We start from the raw sequence: 19,123 nt of genomic DNA on the forward strand, positions 1-19,123 counted from the left end.
TTTTTCTTCCTTTGCCCCCCAGCAGCAGCAGCGGCGGCGTGAGACATTTGTGTCATTTTATGTTATGTTTTGCTGTTGTGCTTGTGTTGTTTGTCTTTAGTTTTGTGCATCTCGATGGCATGTAAACCTCGATTCCGCCCAGTCGAACTGGTGCGAACTGGACAAGGTGCGTCCCTGCAACTGAAACAACGTTGCGGTGCTGCCTACACCAATGATTAATCAGTGAAGGAAGGGGACATATATTCCCCCCCCCCCCGCCAAGTGGGAAGACGATTTGTTGAATTTAAATATTTTAATCCCAATTCCTAATGGTCATACAACCATCTTCATTACAAATGTAGTAAAGTGCATCTTTTTAATTATTTAATGATTTATTTTCCTAGTAAAAGGCTTCCCATTACTTGCCATATCAATGTGACTACAGGAATTAGCAGGATTGAACATTTTCGAACAATTAGCGAATATTTTCATTTCAAGTTACTAGCTTTACACGAAAATAACAATAGCAATAAATAATGAACTATTCTCGTTTGCAAAAAACCGTGAACAAACAGATATATCTGGCGCAATTGTGATGCATTGCTAAGGTAGTATTGCAAAAATGCATGGTTCTAATTAACTTACTGATTTAATTTCTAATAAATACTCTAATAAATAAAATAACGATCGATATTCATTAGAGCTGTCATGTGGTATAGCTTTTTCGTTCGTTTGGCGTTGAAGTTAAGTCACTTTGAAGATTTTTGATGCGGCCACGAGAAATAAAAATGAATATTATCCAGCACTACAACTGCTTTACAGTCTTGGCCTGACTCAGGAGTGTTCGAAACCGCTCACTGTCTTGCACCTTCGTCTGCCATTCCGTTATCCCGACCTTAACGCCGTCTTGCCACCTTCATTTGGTCCTACCACACCTCATCTGTCCATCCGTACAACATGACCACCCCACTGGAGCCTGGCGAGCTTAATACGTTGCACGACGGTGAGGTCGCCGTACAGCTCGTATAGCTCGTCATTCTAGCGGCTCCTCCATTGTCCTTCGGCACATACGGGGCCAAGAATCCTTCTGAGCATCTTCCTTCAGATTTGGACAGTGTCCCCCTCTCAGAGGCGTATGTGAGTACCGTTACTATAAATAGGTCCTACATAGTTCCAGTTTCGTCCGTCGGAACAGGTTCTTTGAGGTGAACTGATTTCTCAGGCCATAGAATGTGTAATCATAATATCTATGTTTTCTCACACGAAATTTCGAAGATTGTATTCAAATTTGGATTTTTAATGAAAATTCTGGTCTATTTTTATTACATTTTCTTTTTACTTAACGGTTAAATAATTCTGCATAAGGGTCTAATAATGATGATTTGTGATAATAAATTCGTAATTCTAGCTTTCACTACCACTAGTTGTAGCCGGACCGGATGAGAATCAATTATATCCGGTCTTGCATGAGCTGACGCATCTATCGAATAGACCGTTGGGTTCTGGTCCTAGTATCCACCTAAAATAACTGTTATGCTATTTATTTGCTTGTTTTAATCCCAATTTTATTAAAAAGCAATTTAATGAATTAAAAAACATAATTAAGCTACTTTTTGGCTATTCGATAAGTGTAGGTAAGAAGAAAAGTATAAAAAACTACCACAAACCATCATTTGCAGAATGATAAATTTTATTTAAAGTTTATTACATATTCACACGGTGCTTTCCGTCATAAAACTTCCATGCGCTAGCATACTATCATAATGGTAACTAATTATTCCATTCGCTTCGAATTCGATTCGATTATAAAACTCAGAATCTATAACGCTACTGTTTGCTCACAAGTCTCTTGGCTGCTCATTTATCCCTTTAAGTTTTGTTTTTATCGTTTCAACAAATAAGATATCGTACTATAATGTACTAAGTGGGCACCACTCCTGGTGCCACCACCTTACAATAGGACAGCAGCTGAGCCATACTGCAATCCTCCCGGCAGCATTCGTCCGCGACATCTCTTCGGAACCGTGTCTTCAGGTGAGGTACCATGAACCGATGGTAGGGTTTCTGCCTGAACCACATCGATGGTTCAAACTCATCCTCCACCGGTTCCAAGTGATTGTAGCGTGATGGCACATTAAAGTTCCTTTTAAACCCATTCTCACTAAAGTCCCAGTCTAACTGCGAACCTGGGAACTGGTTTGAAGTCACAGGGCTATAAAATTCAACTACAAAAGAAAGCAATTGCTTCGTTCACTCTTACGCAGACATAATAATATGATGATGTAATGCAAAAGGTATAACTTTAGGGGCATAAAAAGCACACTTTTTTCATTTCTGTTACCTGTGTTCTTTCGGAGATCTTCTAATGAAAAATATTCCACACACAGCATGGCAAGTATCTTCGGCAGCTGATCACCACAGTACCGCTTTGCGCTTACTGGTTGTAAGCTTCCGACAGCAATCAACAGCACCAGCAATACTCCAACATTCACGAATGTGTTGTGTGGAAATTTCATCATCAGAGCTGCAATCCAAGCGGTTGCAAACCCGCTTTATTACATTCAAAATTAATGAATTTACTAAGCTTTGGAAAGAAACACAATACAATACCTTACCTTAACTTACCTTTTATCTTTTCCCACTAGCTGTTGCCTGTATAGTTAACCGTCCTCAGCTTGTCGACCAGAATGAACTTCCTGTAACAGTGGCACCGTTTATATAGTGCACTTTTCTCTGTAAATTTATGTTTAAATCCTAACAGCGACGTGTGCAAACATCTTGCAGACATCCTGGAAATCCGCACTACAGCAGAATGAGCGCTACGCTTCACGCCGCATAAATAGATGCACACAGTGGCAATATCAGTATGGACAGAATTTCTGTGAGTTTGTTACTAAATTATCTAAAACAGAGGTAGGAATCTAAAGTTTATAACATCACAAGGATGTTTTCCTTATTTATTTGGTCACTTAAAATGATTGTCCTTATTTGCCTTAGATATTGTTAACTGTTTCCGTAATATAAACTCTAGTACGACAAAATGTAAAAATTGAGCTGTGTTCTGCACGTCGACGATGACATCGTTTTCCTCTTATTATGCAGGTGCCGCATTACACTGTGTACCGCTTGTCCAACACTATTAATGCAATGTAGTGCACTCAAAAGAGGCTAATTTTCCGAGAAACATTGTGCTTGCTTGCTTGCGTTACCATGCAGTTGTAAGAAAACGAGTTGTTTCCAGGTGTGAATTGTTTTCGATCGACTAACAATTTTTAGCACAACGTGTATTTGTTTTCCGATTGATGAACTATCAACAACAATATGTTGGAATTCATAGAAATATTAAAATTTAAATAAAAACAACATATACTGTATTAGTTTAGTTTAGTTTAGTGTTTGTTAAACGATGGACCAATTGTGTTCATAATATATAATAGTGTTCATAATATATAATAAATAACAAATAGAACATTTATGTATAAGTAATGATTGGACGCATTTCGAACACATAAACATGACGTCAGCCCTGCTATCGTCATTCCAGGCTCGTAGAGATCGTCAACTGAATTAGTAACTTAGTAAAAAAAAATCCATCGTAAGATGCAAGCACCTAGTGGATCAATCATACGTTGAGGTGTCTTTTACAGTACATCTGTTATGCAAAGTTATCATAACCTATAACCTCAATTAGGCCAATGTGCCCGTTGAATTAAATAAATAAATAATAACCTCTAGCGCTGAGGACATTGACATTTGGAATTGAAATTGGATAATGTTTCTTTTCAATTATAATTGATTTTAAAATGAAAACTGGGAGTATTTGCAAAATGTCAAAGCATTCGAACATCAACGATAGAGAAGAAAAAAGGTTAATAAGAACTGCATTGATATTCAATCGGAATATACCAATAAATTATGGGAACGAACCAAAAATCTATGGGATACGATCAAAAAAACGTAAGAAAGCACCAAAAAACGTGGAAACTGACCAATAAATCGTGGGAAACCCTGTAACGCGCAGGGAATTTGTTTCATTTTTTTCTGTTTCAACGACTTAACACACTGTTAACACGTTCAAAGCAAATCTTTGTTTGTACAGCCTTGCATTAAAGTGAAACAGGGTCTTATTTGCGTTTTTTTTATCTCTGATAGTTATATTCCTACAAAATCTCCATAGGACAATCCGAATCCATTTTTTGAGCCATGGTAACTTCTATCAAAAGCACTTTGATTTACTAATTCCATTTCAATTTACCAAATCTAATGGCACTTTATAGGGTCAGTAGGTTGTAATTTCCTATTAATTAGACACTTTTTATCATTATTTTCCTTCTCATATTTGTATTTTTTATTTATTTTGTAAGCCTCTTGCCTTTTTGTTTGTTACTTATACTAAAAAGCACACCATCAATTCATCAATTTGTTTTAGGTAGATAGTAAACGTAATGTTTCTAAGCCTCTATCCAGGTTTTCTTTTTTACATAGAACTAAACATACATATTTTTTCATTATACTTAGTTTTTTTGCTAACACAAGTACTAAGACAATTAACTTATTTACGTTAAATGGTTTCTATTTTCCAACAGCATACACAATTTGGAGGAGATAACATTTACCATTCAAACAAGTTTTCTCAAAATATTATTTTACTATTGATAATTTCCTATGTGTACTACACACGACTTTCCTTCATTGTTAATTTTTGCATCGGTAATATTTTTCCATATTTTATGCCATTTTAGTTTTTGACATTTTTGTTTAGCATTCCATCGATTTGAAGTTTCGTTCATATAAATGTTTGGCCTTTTTGTAAATGGGAGAGATTCCTGTATGTAAATAGGGCATATACGTGACAAACATGTTTTGTTAGGAGCGTTAGTTATTATGTATATTGTTTTGTTTATTAAAGGTATACTGTGTCTTTCTGCGCGCAAGGATGCTGGCTGCCAAACGGTCATTCTACAGCCTGAAAAATCAGCTCATCTCAAAGAACCTGTCGCGACGGACGAAGCTGGAACTATATAGCATCTATATAGTGCCAGTACTCACATACGCCTCTGAGACATGGACACTGTCCAAATCTGACGAAACCCTCTTAGCCGCGTTCGAGAGGAAGATGCTCAGAAGGATACTTGGCCCCGCTATAATGACGAGCTATACGAGATGTACGGCGACCTCACTGTCGTGCAGCGTATTAAGCTCGCCAGGCTCCGGTGGGCTGGCCATGTTGTACGCATGGAAATGTACGATCTAGCTCGTAAAGTCTTTTAAGGTCGGGATAACGGATTGGCAGACGAAGGCACGAGACTGTGAGCGGTTTCGGACACTCCTGATGCAGGCCAAGACCGCAAAGCGGTTGTAGCGCCGGATAAGTAAGTAAGTATGTGTCTTTCTTGACTATTGACTAGCTTTCAAGTTTAGGGGAGAGTTTATTAAATTTCCTTGTATTTTTGGCATCGCAAGTTATTTTAAACATTGTATAGTTTGGAAAGGGATTTAGACACAGTTTCCTATTGGTTTAAATATTCTGCCCGTATGAAATGAGCTGATTGTTAAATTGGAAGTCACATAAAATACAGTGAACCCTCTGTTATTTGACACCTCTTCAATTTGAGAAACCTCTCTTATTTGAACATTTTTCACAGTCCCTTGATTTCCAGTACATTTTTGTCCCTCTTATTTGGAAAACCTCTGAAATCTGTATCGAAATATTTAAAAATAAAATAAAAATAGAACAATCAATTCGATCCTTAGCATGAAAATCAATTGGAATAACAATAAACTCAGAAAAAGAAAAATTATGAATGAAAATAAAAATGTTGGTACATAATCAAACGTGAGTGGGTTCCTCGTGAATTGAAAGTACATAAAGTCAGTGGAAAGCAGTAGTAGGTCGATAGAAGACTTCCCCCCATCAACTACTTTATTTTGAAGTTGCAATTAATCATTTGAATCATATTTTACCAGGAGTGATCATTTGGCTTATTGTTCGCTATTGTAGACCTTATAGACAGACACTGGATCTTTGGTTTGAAAAAAAGACGAAACAAATTTATAATAAAAAGCAAGCTTGCTCTGACCATCTGAAGCAAGCCTAATTAACATAGTCAAAAGAGTTTATGTACTATTTATACAATTTTGCAAGGCATTCACTAACTCTTCTTCAAATATGTAATAGAAAAAGATAATTATTTTTAATAGAAAATTATTGTAAAATAGGATTTCTCTCTTTCCTTGCTCCTGCCAAGTAACTCTCCAAAATCCCAAAATTCTAATGATCCTGGTTCAAGAACACTTTTGTTTTCCATTTATTTCTCGCTTTGAATGAATATGTAATTGTTCAATAATATTAAACTTAAATTGCATTAATTCAATATTTCACGTCAAAATTTTATCGATGGACAAGACGAATAGAACAGCTTAGCTATGTTTAAAAGTACAAAAAATGAAACAAAAATACAGGATGAATCTGATTGTGGAGGAAGAAAAGAAGTAGCATTAGTTTCTCCCAATACATACATACACCAAGTGAACCAAACAACACTAAATTAACCTTCTTTGAAACCAAAACTTTCAGTTTGTGCTTTGTTCATGCGCTATTTGCAAATGGCCAATAATCGATAGGTTTTTTTTTTATTTTTCATGCTTTACCAAATAGTCCAATAATATCTGTAGCTAGGCTTGGCAGCCATTTAAGGTACTTTAATACGTGGTTCCCTACATCATCTGGTCTGGACTGCTTGCCGCAACCGCACAAGTGTTTAGCAACATCGTTAAAATATAGAAAGCGTTTCTAATAACAGCAAGAGCTTGTGAGCCTAAGCTAAAGGTATTTTAAGGTGAGTTGTTTATCAACTTTGTTCAATGTTGTGCTTTATAATACGGCTTTGTACGTAACCATTCCCTACATCAGTGACCTACGTCAGGGACTTGTTCCCTCCCATTTTCCCTGCTTCTCGTGTGACACAAACCATTCAATATGAGTAGAGTATTATATGCCAAACACACTTATGAGCGTATAAGCTTCACTTGCCCGACGTCTACCCGTTCCCGTTGACCTTTTAGTACGCGCTAACCTTCTTGCAGTACTGCAGCAACTGGTTCATACCGCACGGCCGCAAACAACACTCCTCCACGATGCCACCACGATTCTTGCGGAAGCGGGCCGGTATCAGCTCGTTGTGTCCTGCCCCATGACGGTACATGTAGTTCGATGGGTAGACCATGTTCATCCAGGCGGGTACCGTGGCACGATCATCCGGCATGCCGACCGACTGCAGCTGCTGATCGAGTATCTGCTGCGTGTTGTCTTCCGCGTTCATCCAGTCCTCCGTGGCCATATCCGACGGCTTGGCGAAGTTGTCAGCTTTAGTAAGAGGGGATGAAGTTTACTGTTAGGAGGATAGTTCTGCCAGGGCGATGGGTTGGGCAGTGGTTTTGTCACTTACCGGACCGCTTGCTCGTCGTATGCAGATCGGGAAACTCATCACACAGGAAAGACAGTACCTTTACCAGTTCCGCTCCACAGTATCGCTTGTTGGCCGATACCATCGCTATCGACCAGAGCAGCACCAACGCTTGCAGGATGTAGAGCGATCCGCTTCGTGCTCCGTTCGTGGACGACATTGTGCTGTGCGAGAGTGGTGCGATGCTAGACTGCAAAACTGTAAGTAAATCGTCAGCGGTATAAAAAAAATCTTTGAAAATTCATATAAAGTGTAGCTGTTAACGATCGCCCTTAAACTCAATCACCGCCCCAAACGCTACAGAACAAAAACGGAAAGGAAAGCGTTAGCGTGCGCGTGCGATAGGCGCGTTTATTCCGCCAGAGGAAAGAAAACGTCCACTACAATAGTTATGGGAACTGGCACAAACAACACTCTAATATGTGTGCGACAGTCGGCCGTAGAAGCGGTAACAGCAGCAGATCGATGACAGCAGATCCCTTTTATCATCAGTCAATCAGAAGTCAGTCTTTAGTCGGCGCAGTAGCTTTTCAGCGTGTCCAGCGTGCAGCTTTGGTAGCAACATTCGGCCACCACCTGACGCCGTACACGGCGGTGGAAGTTGTGCTTCTCGTGCGTGTTCAGATGCTGCAGCGTCACCAGCGCCTGGTAGATCATGTCCGCCGAACGATCGTTCAGTGTGTGGAGCCGTTCGACGTCGTGCTCTAGCTCATCCAATAGTTGGTGTGTTTCCGGGCCGGCAAGGGTCATCAGTAGATTCTCTGCAAAGTGCACATGCAACCGTACAGTTGTAATGTAACAGTGTTCGAGATTAAGAATGCCTTCTAAACCACGCATACCGGACTTTTTGCGGAATCCATTGAATCTGTTGCAAAGCTTAGCCAACGTGTCGCTCAGTTTAGCGCCACAGTAGTGAGCCTTCCGCTGTGAGTTGGACTCAACGTACTGGAGCGATCCTTCCACTCCCGATACGGAGAGCAGAACGAGCAGAAGCAGCAAGGCGGCCCCACAGGACACCACCAGCAGTAGATGCCGGCTACCCTTCGTTGGCATCTGCAATTGGAACAGAGGGTGAAAGCTAAACCTTAGCGAGCGCGAGGTGTGGTACTCTATGCTTAGCCGGATACAATCGTACGCATATGGACAGGATACTAGACTAGAGACAATGTTCGGCTTTGCTGTGTGTTTGCTTTATTTGCTTGAGAGCTTCACACAAGAACAGGACGTAAATTGTATGACGTCTGACGGCTCTGCAGAGAGATAGAGAAGGGGGGAGAAATGCTGCAGATGTCCACTAGCCAGGAAGTATGATCAGTTGACATGATGCCCATTCCGTCCAATAAGGATATTCCCCGGGCACGTTTAGCTACTGTACAGAACACCAATTACTGGAAAACTCTTTGAAACTGTGTAGTAACCATGTCCAAACGATCTTTGTATCAAGAGCTAAACTCACTTCACCTACCTGTATTAAGCGATTCAAAAACTTACCCACCTGCTTCGACAAACACTGCACTTCACTTAAACACTCAAAAAATTCACCCAATTCTTCACAAATAATAGAATAGAAAGACGGTTTGTTGAACAAATTACCTTGCTTGAAACCCGGTTGGTACAGCTGCTACTGTACTGCAAACCTGGACCACGGTGGTGAGGGGGTTTAGTAAGCCTCAAACACTACTCCACGGAGTGAAAAGCTAGTAAACTACACCGCTGGAAATCCGTTAGCAGACTGCGTGATGAATGTGTTTTCTTGGCCGCTTTTATACACCTCCTGTGTAAAGGTGCAGTAAATGTGTTTACAACGCATCACCGACACGGCGACGCGAACTATATTCCCGGTACTGCTCATCATCCCCCGATAGTACTAGCAAGTACCAACGAGTAGGAGGAGTTCAAGGATATGCGTCGCATGTGTGTGTTTGTGTGTTGTGCAGGAATTAAGACGACCACCTATGATCCACCTGTCGCACGATTTGCATAATGTCAGCGCTTCTAAGATGAGCTGGAAGCCACCCCACGCCCTATGACGCGATGGGGAGACAAAACATTGCGCGGTGGCGCCAACCGTCCTGCTGAACGATTTCGATGCCCAATCGAGCGTGAAACGTGCACGGGTGAAAGTGAACGCAGTTAAGAAAGAGATACAGAGATTATTTACAAAAAAGAAAGATTCCGTTTTTCCTATCAGGGTTGATGCTGAATGATTTGGGATAAAGATCATTGCCGATATGACCAACATCGCCGATGTGCATCTATCGGATGCATCTATCAATGGGGTTCCGGGAAAGCGCCGTGTTGATTATGCTTATTTACAGGCTCTCCGAAGCCGGACACTAGCGCATCAACAATCGGTTCACGAGCTAGCTCAAAGGTGCTGCGATGTTGTTTGAGCGCAGTTCGTGAGAACAACAATTCAGTGGGCTCGAAAAACAACCAGTGGACGGTGCAAAAACAGTTCTGTGGAATTTTCATTCTAATAAAATTGACAATAATTTCTTTCCACTTCACTTAGAAGATGGGTGGTGCCAAATAGCAATGACCAATATTAGAGCTTCAGCTGCCGATCGGACACTGCACTGGCTCGTTTGTTGTTGAGTTTAAGTTGCTTGAGTTGCTTCTTCGTTTAGTGGATGGATGGAGCAATGATCTATTCCACAGCTTGTAGAGCTATTGTAGCTTGTGTAGAGAAAAAAAAACTATTAACCATTTCATTATTTGTAAGAGTTCCCAATTTACAAACACTACATGAAATATAACGTGATAAACAAATATTGGAGATGCTTATTGTGACAAAAAAAAACTGAAATCCATCGTTCGCGCCAAGTGCTATCCGAATGGTTTAAACACCTTATGTATTTAAAAATGAACTTAAGTACGTGTGTTTTAATGGAAAGACATTTGACATCGTGATCCCAGTTCATTTGCACAAAAACTACTGTACCAGCAGCAGCACTTACATTTACAACATTTACCGTGTACCTATTTTCGGCAGTATTTAAAGTCAATGATTACCGGTTTTTCGTGATTTTAAAATTCAAAGCGAGCTAGAATAAATTCTACAGCCATAGAATATTTCATAAAAAAAAAACTTTCATTAGTGTACTGTTCTGGTTCTCTTAATAAAGAAACCTGCCGAACTATTGGCTGACAGCAAAACTGCCGAAAAACTATGAACTCTGCACATTTTGTTTGATATTTTGAAAAATATGCAAGGAAATGATGTGATACTTCGTATATGAATAACAAATGAGTGAAATGAATAACAAATGAAACAAAAACCATTTATGGCCGTACCATAACTATATAGACTGAATGAGTAATGTGGTATGTACATGTAGTAGATAAGTATTTGTAATGCCGGTAAGAATATGTGCAAAGAGTATTATGGTAGGCCCATTACAATTGTTTATCGTATTCGTCTGCACTTTCTCAAAAACATTTAGGGGCGCCTTTGTAGTGGCCTTACTTACTTACTTACTTATCCGGCGCTACAACCGCTTTGCGGTCTTGGCCTGCCTCAGGAGTGTCCGAAACCGCTCACGGTCTCGCGCCTTCGTCTGCCAGTCCGTTATCCCGGCCTTAATGGCGGACGCCTCCACGCCATCTTGCCACCTCAATTTGGGCCTACCTCGCCTCCTCTGTCCTTGTGGACGGCCTAAAAAGACTTTACGGGCTGGGTCGTCCGTTTCCATGCGTACAACATGGCCAGCCCACCGGAGCCTGGCGAGCTTAATACGCTGTACGACAGTGAGGTCGCCGTACATCTCGTATAGCTCGTCATTATATCGGCTCCTCCATTGTCCTTCCACACATACGGGGCCAAGTATCCTTCTGAGCATCTTCCTCTCGAACGCGGCTAAGAGGGCTTCGTCAGATTTGGACAGTGTCCATGTCTCAGAGGCGTATGTGAGTACTGGTACTATATAGGTACTATATAGTCCCAGCTTCGTCCATCGCGACAGGTTCTTTGAGGTGGCCTTAGAGGACATCAATGGTGAAATGAGTGGTGGGAGGAAAATATATCAGGCTAGGATTATATTCCTGAACTATGTATGTAACAGCAGCAAATATTTAGATTCTGCTAAAAAATCATTGTTGAGGTATTTGTGTCGCTTTTGTTTGATCGGATCAGTTTTGAACCATTGTTCACTAAATTGATAAGGCTCTCGTGGCAATTTAAAAAATAATTTTTGAAAATCTTTTTACATACTTTGGTTTGCATTTTCAAAATAATCATTAGAGGCGAAAAATAGTTTTTTTTATTCTGTTAGAAAATACATTCTGGTAATTATTTTTATAAAACTCATAAAACTAAAACAAAGTTATAAACTCACTTTTTAAAAATCTTAAAAAAATATTTTGCTGTAGAACCTTTCTAGAATATGTTATTTAAAATGTTTTTCGAAGTGTCTTTATAGTTATGGTACGACCATAAATTTGTTTTTTCGTCATAAGTCGTGTAAAAATGTGTTAAAAAAATTGAAAAAAATTACAAAGATGTGAAATAGTATTCTGCACAACTCATACATTCACTGTTTTTATCTATCTCTTATGGATTTTCCGCAAATCGCGAAAAACGAATGTCCATGTAGTGATAGGCACTGTATTGTTTATTAATATTCTGTAACAATCATGCTGAAACAGCTGTATCACAAATATTTAATATAAAACAGTGTTAAAAATAAAAAAAAAACAGTACCTTTGTGCACTTAACATTGATACTCATAATACAAAGCAGTAAGTTCCATGTTAAGACATTTAACCCTATTCTACTCTCTTGCTGTACTATAGAGTATGCATTTCTCTATTCATAATATTCGCTCGATTCTCGCTTATTGTCTATAATTGATTAATTAATTCCAATTCATATTCTATGGTTTCCTCACCGGATCTGGATCCGTTGGGAATGCCAAGACAGGAGGATTTACCGTCCGACTTGGCCGCTGTGTTCCTCACCGGATCTGGATCCGTTGGGAATGCTAAGACAGGAGAATTTACAGTCCGACTTGGCCGCTGTGTTCCTCACCGGATCTGGATCCGTTGGGAATGCTAAGACAGGAGAATTTACAGTCCGACTTAGCTTGGACAAACAAACAAACGCGTTCCGTGAGTTCTAGTTTGAAAGTCAATTTATTTCGATTTTACCCTAACTTAAATACTAAATTTTTGCTGACCGATCGCGATCAGCATATTGACAATATTGGTTTTTTGTCGCCTTAACGGTTAATTGATATTGGTCAGCACTTTATTCCCTGTCGTTGGCCGCCGCCTCTACATTCGTTTCGATAACGCAAAGCGCGTTATGCCGTGTCGTCGACATATTCTATAACAATATATTAATTCATTTATGACGATTAACCGTACTTTAAATCGTATGTTCTATCAGATGGCGGACCCATAGTACAGTCGTCAACGCGTACGACCTTATAACATCCCCGTCACGAGTTCAATCCTCCCGTAGCCAGGATTGTCTTATACGGCTGCGTGGTGCGGATAAGTCTCAACAGTCTGTATATAGGCCGGCATGTATCCGTAAGAAGTTACGCCAAATAGAAGATGTGTTCTCATCTGACTACAGAAGTCCTCATGGTAAACATATTTAAAAAAAATCAATTAACATTAGTTCAAAATATGTACCATTCTTTTTCACACTATTTTGTTCTTATTAAGTTTTGCAGCGGAGCCTCGCACATCGAGTTTAACCCATTCCAGTGACTCGTAATACAAAGAAAACTCGTTAAGCGGGAGGCTATTTTACTTATTATTTTGTATGACAAATGGAATAATTGATTTCAGGATTATGGAATTATGCTGGTATACAGGGCATCCGAAAACATTAAAATGTCTTCATAATACTAACAACTTGGATGATATTTATAATATACGATTTCTTTGCTAGTGGTCGATTGTTTAAGTTTTTTAATCCATTAAGTGATTTGGCTGTGCTTTTGTTCTCTGTTTCGATTCAATTGTCGCGTGTAGGAAGGGAGAAGTAGATAAAACAATGATAATGACACACTTGGCACATCAACTTATTTGTAAAGCAGCGGTTTGCAGAACGGGCCACAATTATTTTCCTTTAATTAACTCTTTCTCATTATTTCGTTATGGGTTTGTACATTTTCTAAGAATCGTGGAACTTTCAAAGGGTTAATTGTTTTATGGAGGCTTTGAGCCTATTGGCTGACATTCGTCTCTTAGTTTTAGTTCTTATTTACTAATTGTGTCTTAGGAATATAAATAAAGTTAGGTTTATTTTGTTATAAACATTGACCGCTTTCAAGAAATTTAGTAAAATATTTTCATTTTTTTCTTTGTTTGCTAAAATTTCATCATAATATTGTTTCCCAAAGTACAAAATTTCGCTTTCTTTATAGTATCCTGCGCATTCTGTTAGTATGTGTCTTATTGTTAGCTTAATTCCACAATAGCTAAATTTTTCCGGATCATTTTTCGTTCAAAGGTGGCAATAAGTAAGACGTGTTACTGATGATCGTGTTGATGACGATGATGATGATGATAAATCTTACCTCAACACAGATTTTCTTTTTTATCTTTTTTTTTTTTAACGAGGAGTAAGCACGTTCCCTTCCCGACCTATCCAACCCTGCCGGTACGCTGTAGTGCGTATTACTTCTTGCAGGATACCCCAACACAGGTTTGAGAAGGACGGAAGTATATTTAAGACAACATTACTTTGATAGAAATAATGAAACAAATTGTACAAGCAAATGGTGGCATCGGAAAATCCTCAGCAGAATCCACCGAGCCATACAAACATCCAAGACGACCAACATAGTTTCATCACATAGGTATTCCCTAGCATCCTTTACGTAGTTCGCCAAAAACCAACTAATGGATCTGGCGCACCACTTATCAGGACACAACTGCGTCATCCAACTAACGGATGGTACAACGAGCACTACCTTCCGAAGCAGGAGAATCTAATTTTTATTTTACAAAGCTCGTCAGGAACCAACTAATGGATCTGGCGTTACTGTACTTTTTACTAATCGAAGTTTTTTTTTTTCTTTTAAATTCAACCATTCTTCTTTCTGAATAAAAAAAAAAATAAACCATTCATTTTGGCAGGTCTGATAGATAATTTTCTCTTTTCACACTTTACCATCTCCTTTCTCGATAAAGATTTTTTTTTGTCGAAGGTTCTGTTTTTGTATCATCATTTGCTGACGTGTCTGCATCTTCATTTTTTTTTTTTTGGCTCAACAACCGTTGTCGGTCAAGGCCTGCCTGTACCACTTGTGGGGTTGGCTTTCAATGTCTTTTGGATTACCCCCCATAGCAGGATAGTCAGTCCTACGTATTAGCGCGTGGCCACGGAGCTGACAAAATGTTGAAAAAAATTTCAACTTTGTCAAAATTGCTTGTCAACTGCAAAAAAGAGCTTTTCGCGTGGCCGCACCAAAAACATACACAAGAACGACAAAAAGCTCCAACATCTGAAAATCATCGATATTTTGTTTAAGAAGCACGAAATAGGTACATAAATCAATTAGAATCATGCATTTTAGCACTATTATCGTAGCAATGGGTCACAACTGCGCCAAATAGTTGTTTGTTTACGCTTTTTCGCGGACGTCAAATTTTGTCACTTTTTGTCAACTTTTGTCAACTTTTTTTCCTGGCTGCTCCAGGTTACAAAATTTTGACAAAAGCTCAAAAAAGTGACAAAAGCTCACGTTTTGAAAAATGTGTCAGCATTTTGTCACTCTCATGGCCTTTCGCCTTATGGCAGCACGACCTATGTGGGGCTTGAACCCCTGAAGGACATGTTGTTAAGTCGTTCGAGTTGACGACTGTACCATGATACCGGCTAAAATACCAACGACACATGGTTTTTCCAAGTCTGCGTCTTCATTATTATTTTTATTATTTATTTTTAATCTTCATTCCTTTTTACAGCGCCTACCACAACTATATGGGCAGTCGTTTTTCGCGATTTGCGGAAAATCCATAAGAGATAGATAAAAACAGTGAATGTATGAGTTGTGCAGAATACTATTTCACATCTTTGTAAATTTTTTCAATTTTTTTAACACATTTTTACACGACTTATGACGAAAAAACATATTTATGGTCGTACCATAACTATAAAGACACTTCGAAAAACAGGTTTTATGTGCTAACTAACGCATTTAAAAATCGTTCAAAAATATAAATAACATATTCTAGAAAGGTTTTAAAGAAATACATTTTTGAACGATTTTTTAAAAGTGTTTTTATAACTTATTTTAAGGTTTTATAAGTTTTATAAGAGTAATTATCATAATATATTTTTTTCAAATACCAAAAATGTTACAATTTTTTTTTTCGCCACTAATTATTGTTTTAATAATGCAAACCAAAGTATGTAAAACTTTTTCAACAACTATTTTGAAATTGCCATGATATCCTTATCAATTTTGTGAACAACGGTTCAAAACTGATCCAATCAAACAAAAGCCACACAAAAAGTTCAACAACGATTTTTTAGCAGAATCTAAATATTTGCTGCTGTTACATACATAGTTGAGGAATGTAATACTAGTCCGATATATTTTTCCTCCCACCACCCACTTCACCATCGATGTTCTCTTAAACCGCTACAAAAGCGCCGGTAGCCGTCTGCTTGTAAAGTTTAGTAGTGAATTCGTTAGGTAGCTTATGAGCCTAAATAAGGACTAGCTGAATTAGTGATGTAGTGTTTACATGTATTAGATAAGTATTTGTAAAGCCGGTAAGAATATGTGCAAAGAGTAATACTCTAGGCCCATTGCAATTGAATATCGGGTTCGTCTACACTTCCTCCAAAACATAAGGATAATTGATAAGGTTCTCATGGCAATTTCAAAATAGTTTTTGAAAAACTTTTTACACACTTTGGTTTGCATTTTTAAAACAATCATTAGAGGTGAAAACAATTTTTTTGTAAATTTTTTTGATATTTGGAAAAAAAATATATTTTTATAATTACTCTTATAAAGCTTATAAAACCTTAAAATAAGTTATAATACATCTTTTAAAAATCGTTCAAAAATGCATTTCTATAAAAATATATTTCCAAACTCATACATTCACTGTTTTTATCTATCTCTTATGGATTTTCCGCAAATCGCGAAAAACGACTGTCCATATAGTTGTGGTAGGCGCTGTATTACACAGTGGCCTAGAATCTTACAAAGGTTTGTTCTTGTTGGGACCTGAATTTTATCCATGATCTGATTAAGTTCAGTTGTTAAGTTAAGTTGTTTATGTCATTTCTTATTTTTTACCAAAAAGAGACATGTTACATTATTTGGTATAAATCATTTGCTCTTAGAGTCACTGCTTCGCCCGAATGATGATTGCAGAGAAATGAGTAAACAATTTTAAACCACCGCAGTGAAACCACTATGTAAAACGATCTTTCATTCGTTTGAGTGAAGGAAGAATTTGTTATTCAAAAATTAGATATATACCCACAAAAAAATCATGTATTAGTAGATCTAGAACAGCCTGCCAGAGACATTACATAATCAATATACCACACACTTATGGCACACGCAGCTATACGATACTTTCTTCCTTGCAATAGTATTTTAGTAAACAAAATTATAGAAATGCTAAATGTTTACCGATCGTAATATTTTTATTTTCACATCGGCACTATACAAGTGTATCAAAAACACAAATGAAATTGCTCGTTATGTGAAATTTTACTCGTTAAGATTTTACTCGTTCTAGCTAGACTAAAGAGAAAAAAACAGTAATCTGACGGACTAAGGAGGAGATGTAAGGAACGAGTCATTGAAATAGGGATCGTTAGCACTGCATACCGTTGGTGTGATGGGGTAGGTTAAGCAATCTCACTGGTGAAGAACGCACGATGGGGCATTATTTGGATTGTATTAATCTCCGGAAAATGTATATAGTTCCTCAGAAGACCACTCACAAATGATGTTTGTGCAATAAAGCCATTTCAGTTTTGCAAAAAAGTCAAAACTTATAATTTTAGTGTATTATACTACGTTTGTAAATGTACCGTATGTATTGTAAGCAGTTGCTCACAGTTTTAACAAACGGCGTTCCTCTTTTTCCCCAATTTTCAAAATCTTTACTATTTGGATATATCTTCTTGTATTGTTTTTTTAATTTATTCATTTTTTATTTATTTATTTATTTATTTATTTATTTATTTATTTATTTATTTATTTGTTTATTTATTTATTTATTTATTTGTTCATTTATTTATTATTTTATTTGAGCCGGTCTCTCGTACGACTTAACAACATGCCCGTCATGGGTTCAATCCTCAAATAGACCGCGCCGCCATACGTAGGACTGACTATCCTGCTATGGGGGGGAATCAATTAGTCACTGAAAGCCAAAGCCCACAAGTGGGTACAGGCAGGCCTTGACCGACATCGGTTGTTGAGCCAAAGAAGAAGAAGATTTATTTATTTATTTATTTATTTATTTATTTGATTTTTTATTTTATTTTTATTAATTTTTCAAAATTTTTTCTTATTGATTTTTATTTATTTATATATTTATGAACTAATTAATTAGTCCATTTATTCATTCATTAATTTTTTTATTTTATTTGACGATCTTCTAATATAATTAAAACATGCATAACATACCAAAGGGTTGTCGAGAAGTTTCATTTTCCACTTCTTTTATCCCACTCACAGTTGAGTACTGAGAAACTGACATGGGGCCCAGTCCTTCACCCTCGCTCTTCAGCGTAGTCTTCGCTCAATGTTTCAACCATGCTGCTCCATCTAATTTTACCGCTGTTCAGCACCGAATCCCCAAGATACTCTGCATCTTGAGCCAAGTTTCAGTGATCAACAAAGTACTGTTCACGAACCCTGCGCCTCATTTTGCTTACTAGTATGCGATTATTTTCCCTTCATATAATTTAAACTGCTTTCACACACTTATATGATTCGTTTATTAATTTGGCTATTACCTGTTTTTTTTTTAATTATAATATATAATTATTTGTTTGCGCAATCATGTGTATGAGAGGTGAAAGCCATTGCACAAAGCTTGTGTGATTTCCTGTTTCACAGATACATAGAAATTGCCTGAATTCCAAGGGTCAGGCTATGATTATCCTGTACTTGCGTATTTGTAGACTTGTCGCCCTTGCATTCGAGACCAACGACGAAGTTCTCTAAAAAAATTATGCATTCTTTCTTGCCATGAGAGCTTTTATTGCTAATATGGAAGAGTGAGAAAGTATGTCGAGTTTGTCTAGGCCTTCAAAAATTAGCCAAGTAACAATTTTGATTGCTTTAAACGTTATCGTTCATATGTGCATTTATAAGAAAATCAATCGCATATAAAAGCGAACTGACATGTGAAGGTTTGTAGCTAGGGACCTTCTTCAGGCCGGGACCTTCCGCGGCCGCTCAATTCGCTTTTAGAAAAATCCGCCTCTTCCTATAATGACACATATTTCACTGATATATACCATCCTCACTCATACTCCAGGAAATCCTATTGTTGTATGCTTATTTATTTATATATTTATTGATTTAATTGTTAGTTTTGAAATGAGCGAAAACAATTACTACAGCGAAAATGCTTTCTTCCACATGTTTAATGAAAGCTTGCCTTGCAAATCGTATTACCTCTATGTTACTACACTCGTAACTTTGGACAACACTACAACGCTTAAATCAACT

The 19,123-nt window shown here is 37.9% G+C and overlaps 2 protein-coding genes across 3 annotated transcripts; both read right to left on the minus strand.

Moving 5' to 3' along the window:
• Positions 1–245: 245 nt before the first annotated feature.
• On the minus strand, positions 246–2,722 carry LOC120958288 (uncharacterized). Its single transcript, XM_049609955.1, has 2 exons — positions 2,321–2,722; positions 246–2,204 (listed from the first exon to the last, which is right to left on the minus strand). The coding sequence occupies exons 1-2, from the start codon at positions 2,496–2,498 to the stop codon at positions 1,900–1,902; spliced, it is 483 nt and encodes a 160-aa protein (XP_049465912.1). The 5' UTR covers positions 2,499–2,722; the 3' UTR covers positions 246–1,899.
• A 3,675-nt stretch (positions 2,723–6,397) lies between these two features.
• On the minus strand, positions 6,398–9,211 carry LOC120959058 (probable insulin-like peptide 3). 2 transcript variants are annotated; one of them, XM_040382202.2, is made up of 3 exons: positions 9,039–9,194; positions 7,428–7,643; positions 6,398–7,345 (listed from the first exon to the last, which is right to left on the minus strand). In XM_040382202.2, the coding sequence occupies exons 2-3, from the start codon at positions 7,603–7,605 to the stop codon at positions 7,041–7,043; spliced, it is 483 nt and encodes a 160-aa protein (XP_040238136.1). In that variant the 5' UTR covers positions 7,606–7,643; positions 9,039–9,194; the 3' UTR covers positions 6,398–7,040. The 2 variants fall into 2 exon arrangements, with proteins under 2 accessions (XP_040238136.1, XP_040238137.2); XM_040382203.2 differs by lacking the exons at positions 6,398–7,345; positions 7,428–7,643 and adding exons at positions 7,766–8,206; positions 8,285–8,498 and having other exon boundaries at positions 9,039–9,211.
• Between the last annotated feature and the right edge of the window lie 9,912 nt (positions 9,212–19,123).

This window comes from Anopheles coluzzii, chromosome 3 (assembly GCF_943734685.1).
Source record: "Anopheles coluzzii chromosome 3, AcolN3, whole genome shotgun sequence".
NCBI lineage: Eukaryota > Metazoa > Arthropoda > Insecta > Diptera > Culicidae > Anopheles > Anopheles coluzzii.

Coding starts and splice junctions, on each gene's coding strand:
- LOC120959058 (XM_040382202.2), bottom strand. CDS start 7,605: ATGTCGTCCACGAACGGAGCACGAAGCGGATCGCTCTACATCCTGCAA. Junction 7,346..7,427: donor TACGACGAGCAAGCGGTCCG/GTAAGTGACAAA, acceptor CTCTTACTAAAG/CTGACAACTTCGCCAAGCCG.
- LOC120958288 (XM_049609955.1), bottom strand. CDS start 2,498: ATGATGAAATTTCCACACAACACATTCGTGAATGTTGGAGTATTGCTG. Junction 2,205..2,320: donor AGATCTCCGAAAGAACACAG/GTAACAGAAATG, acceptor TTTCTTTTGTAG/TTGAATTTTATAGCCCTGTG.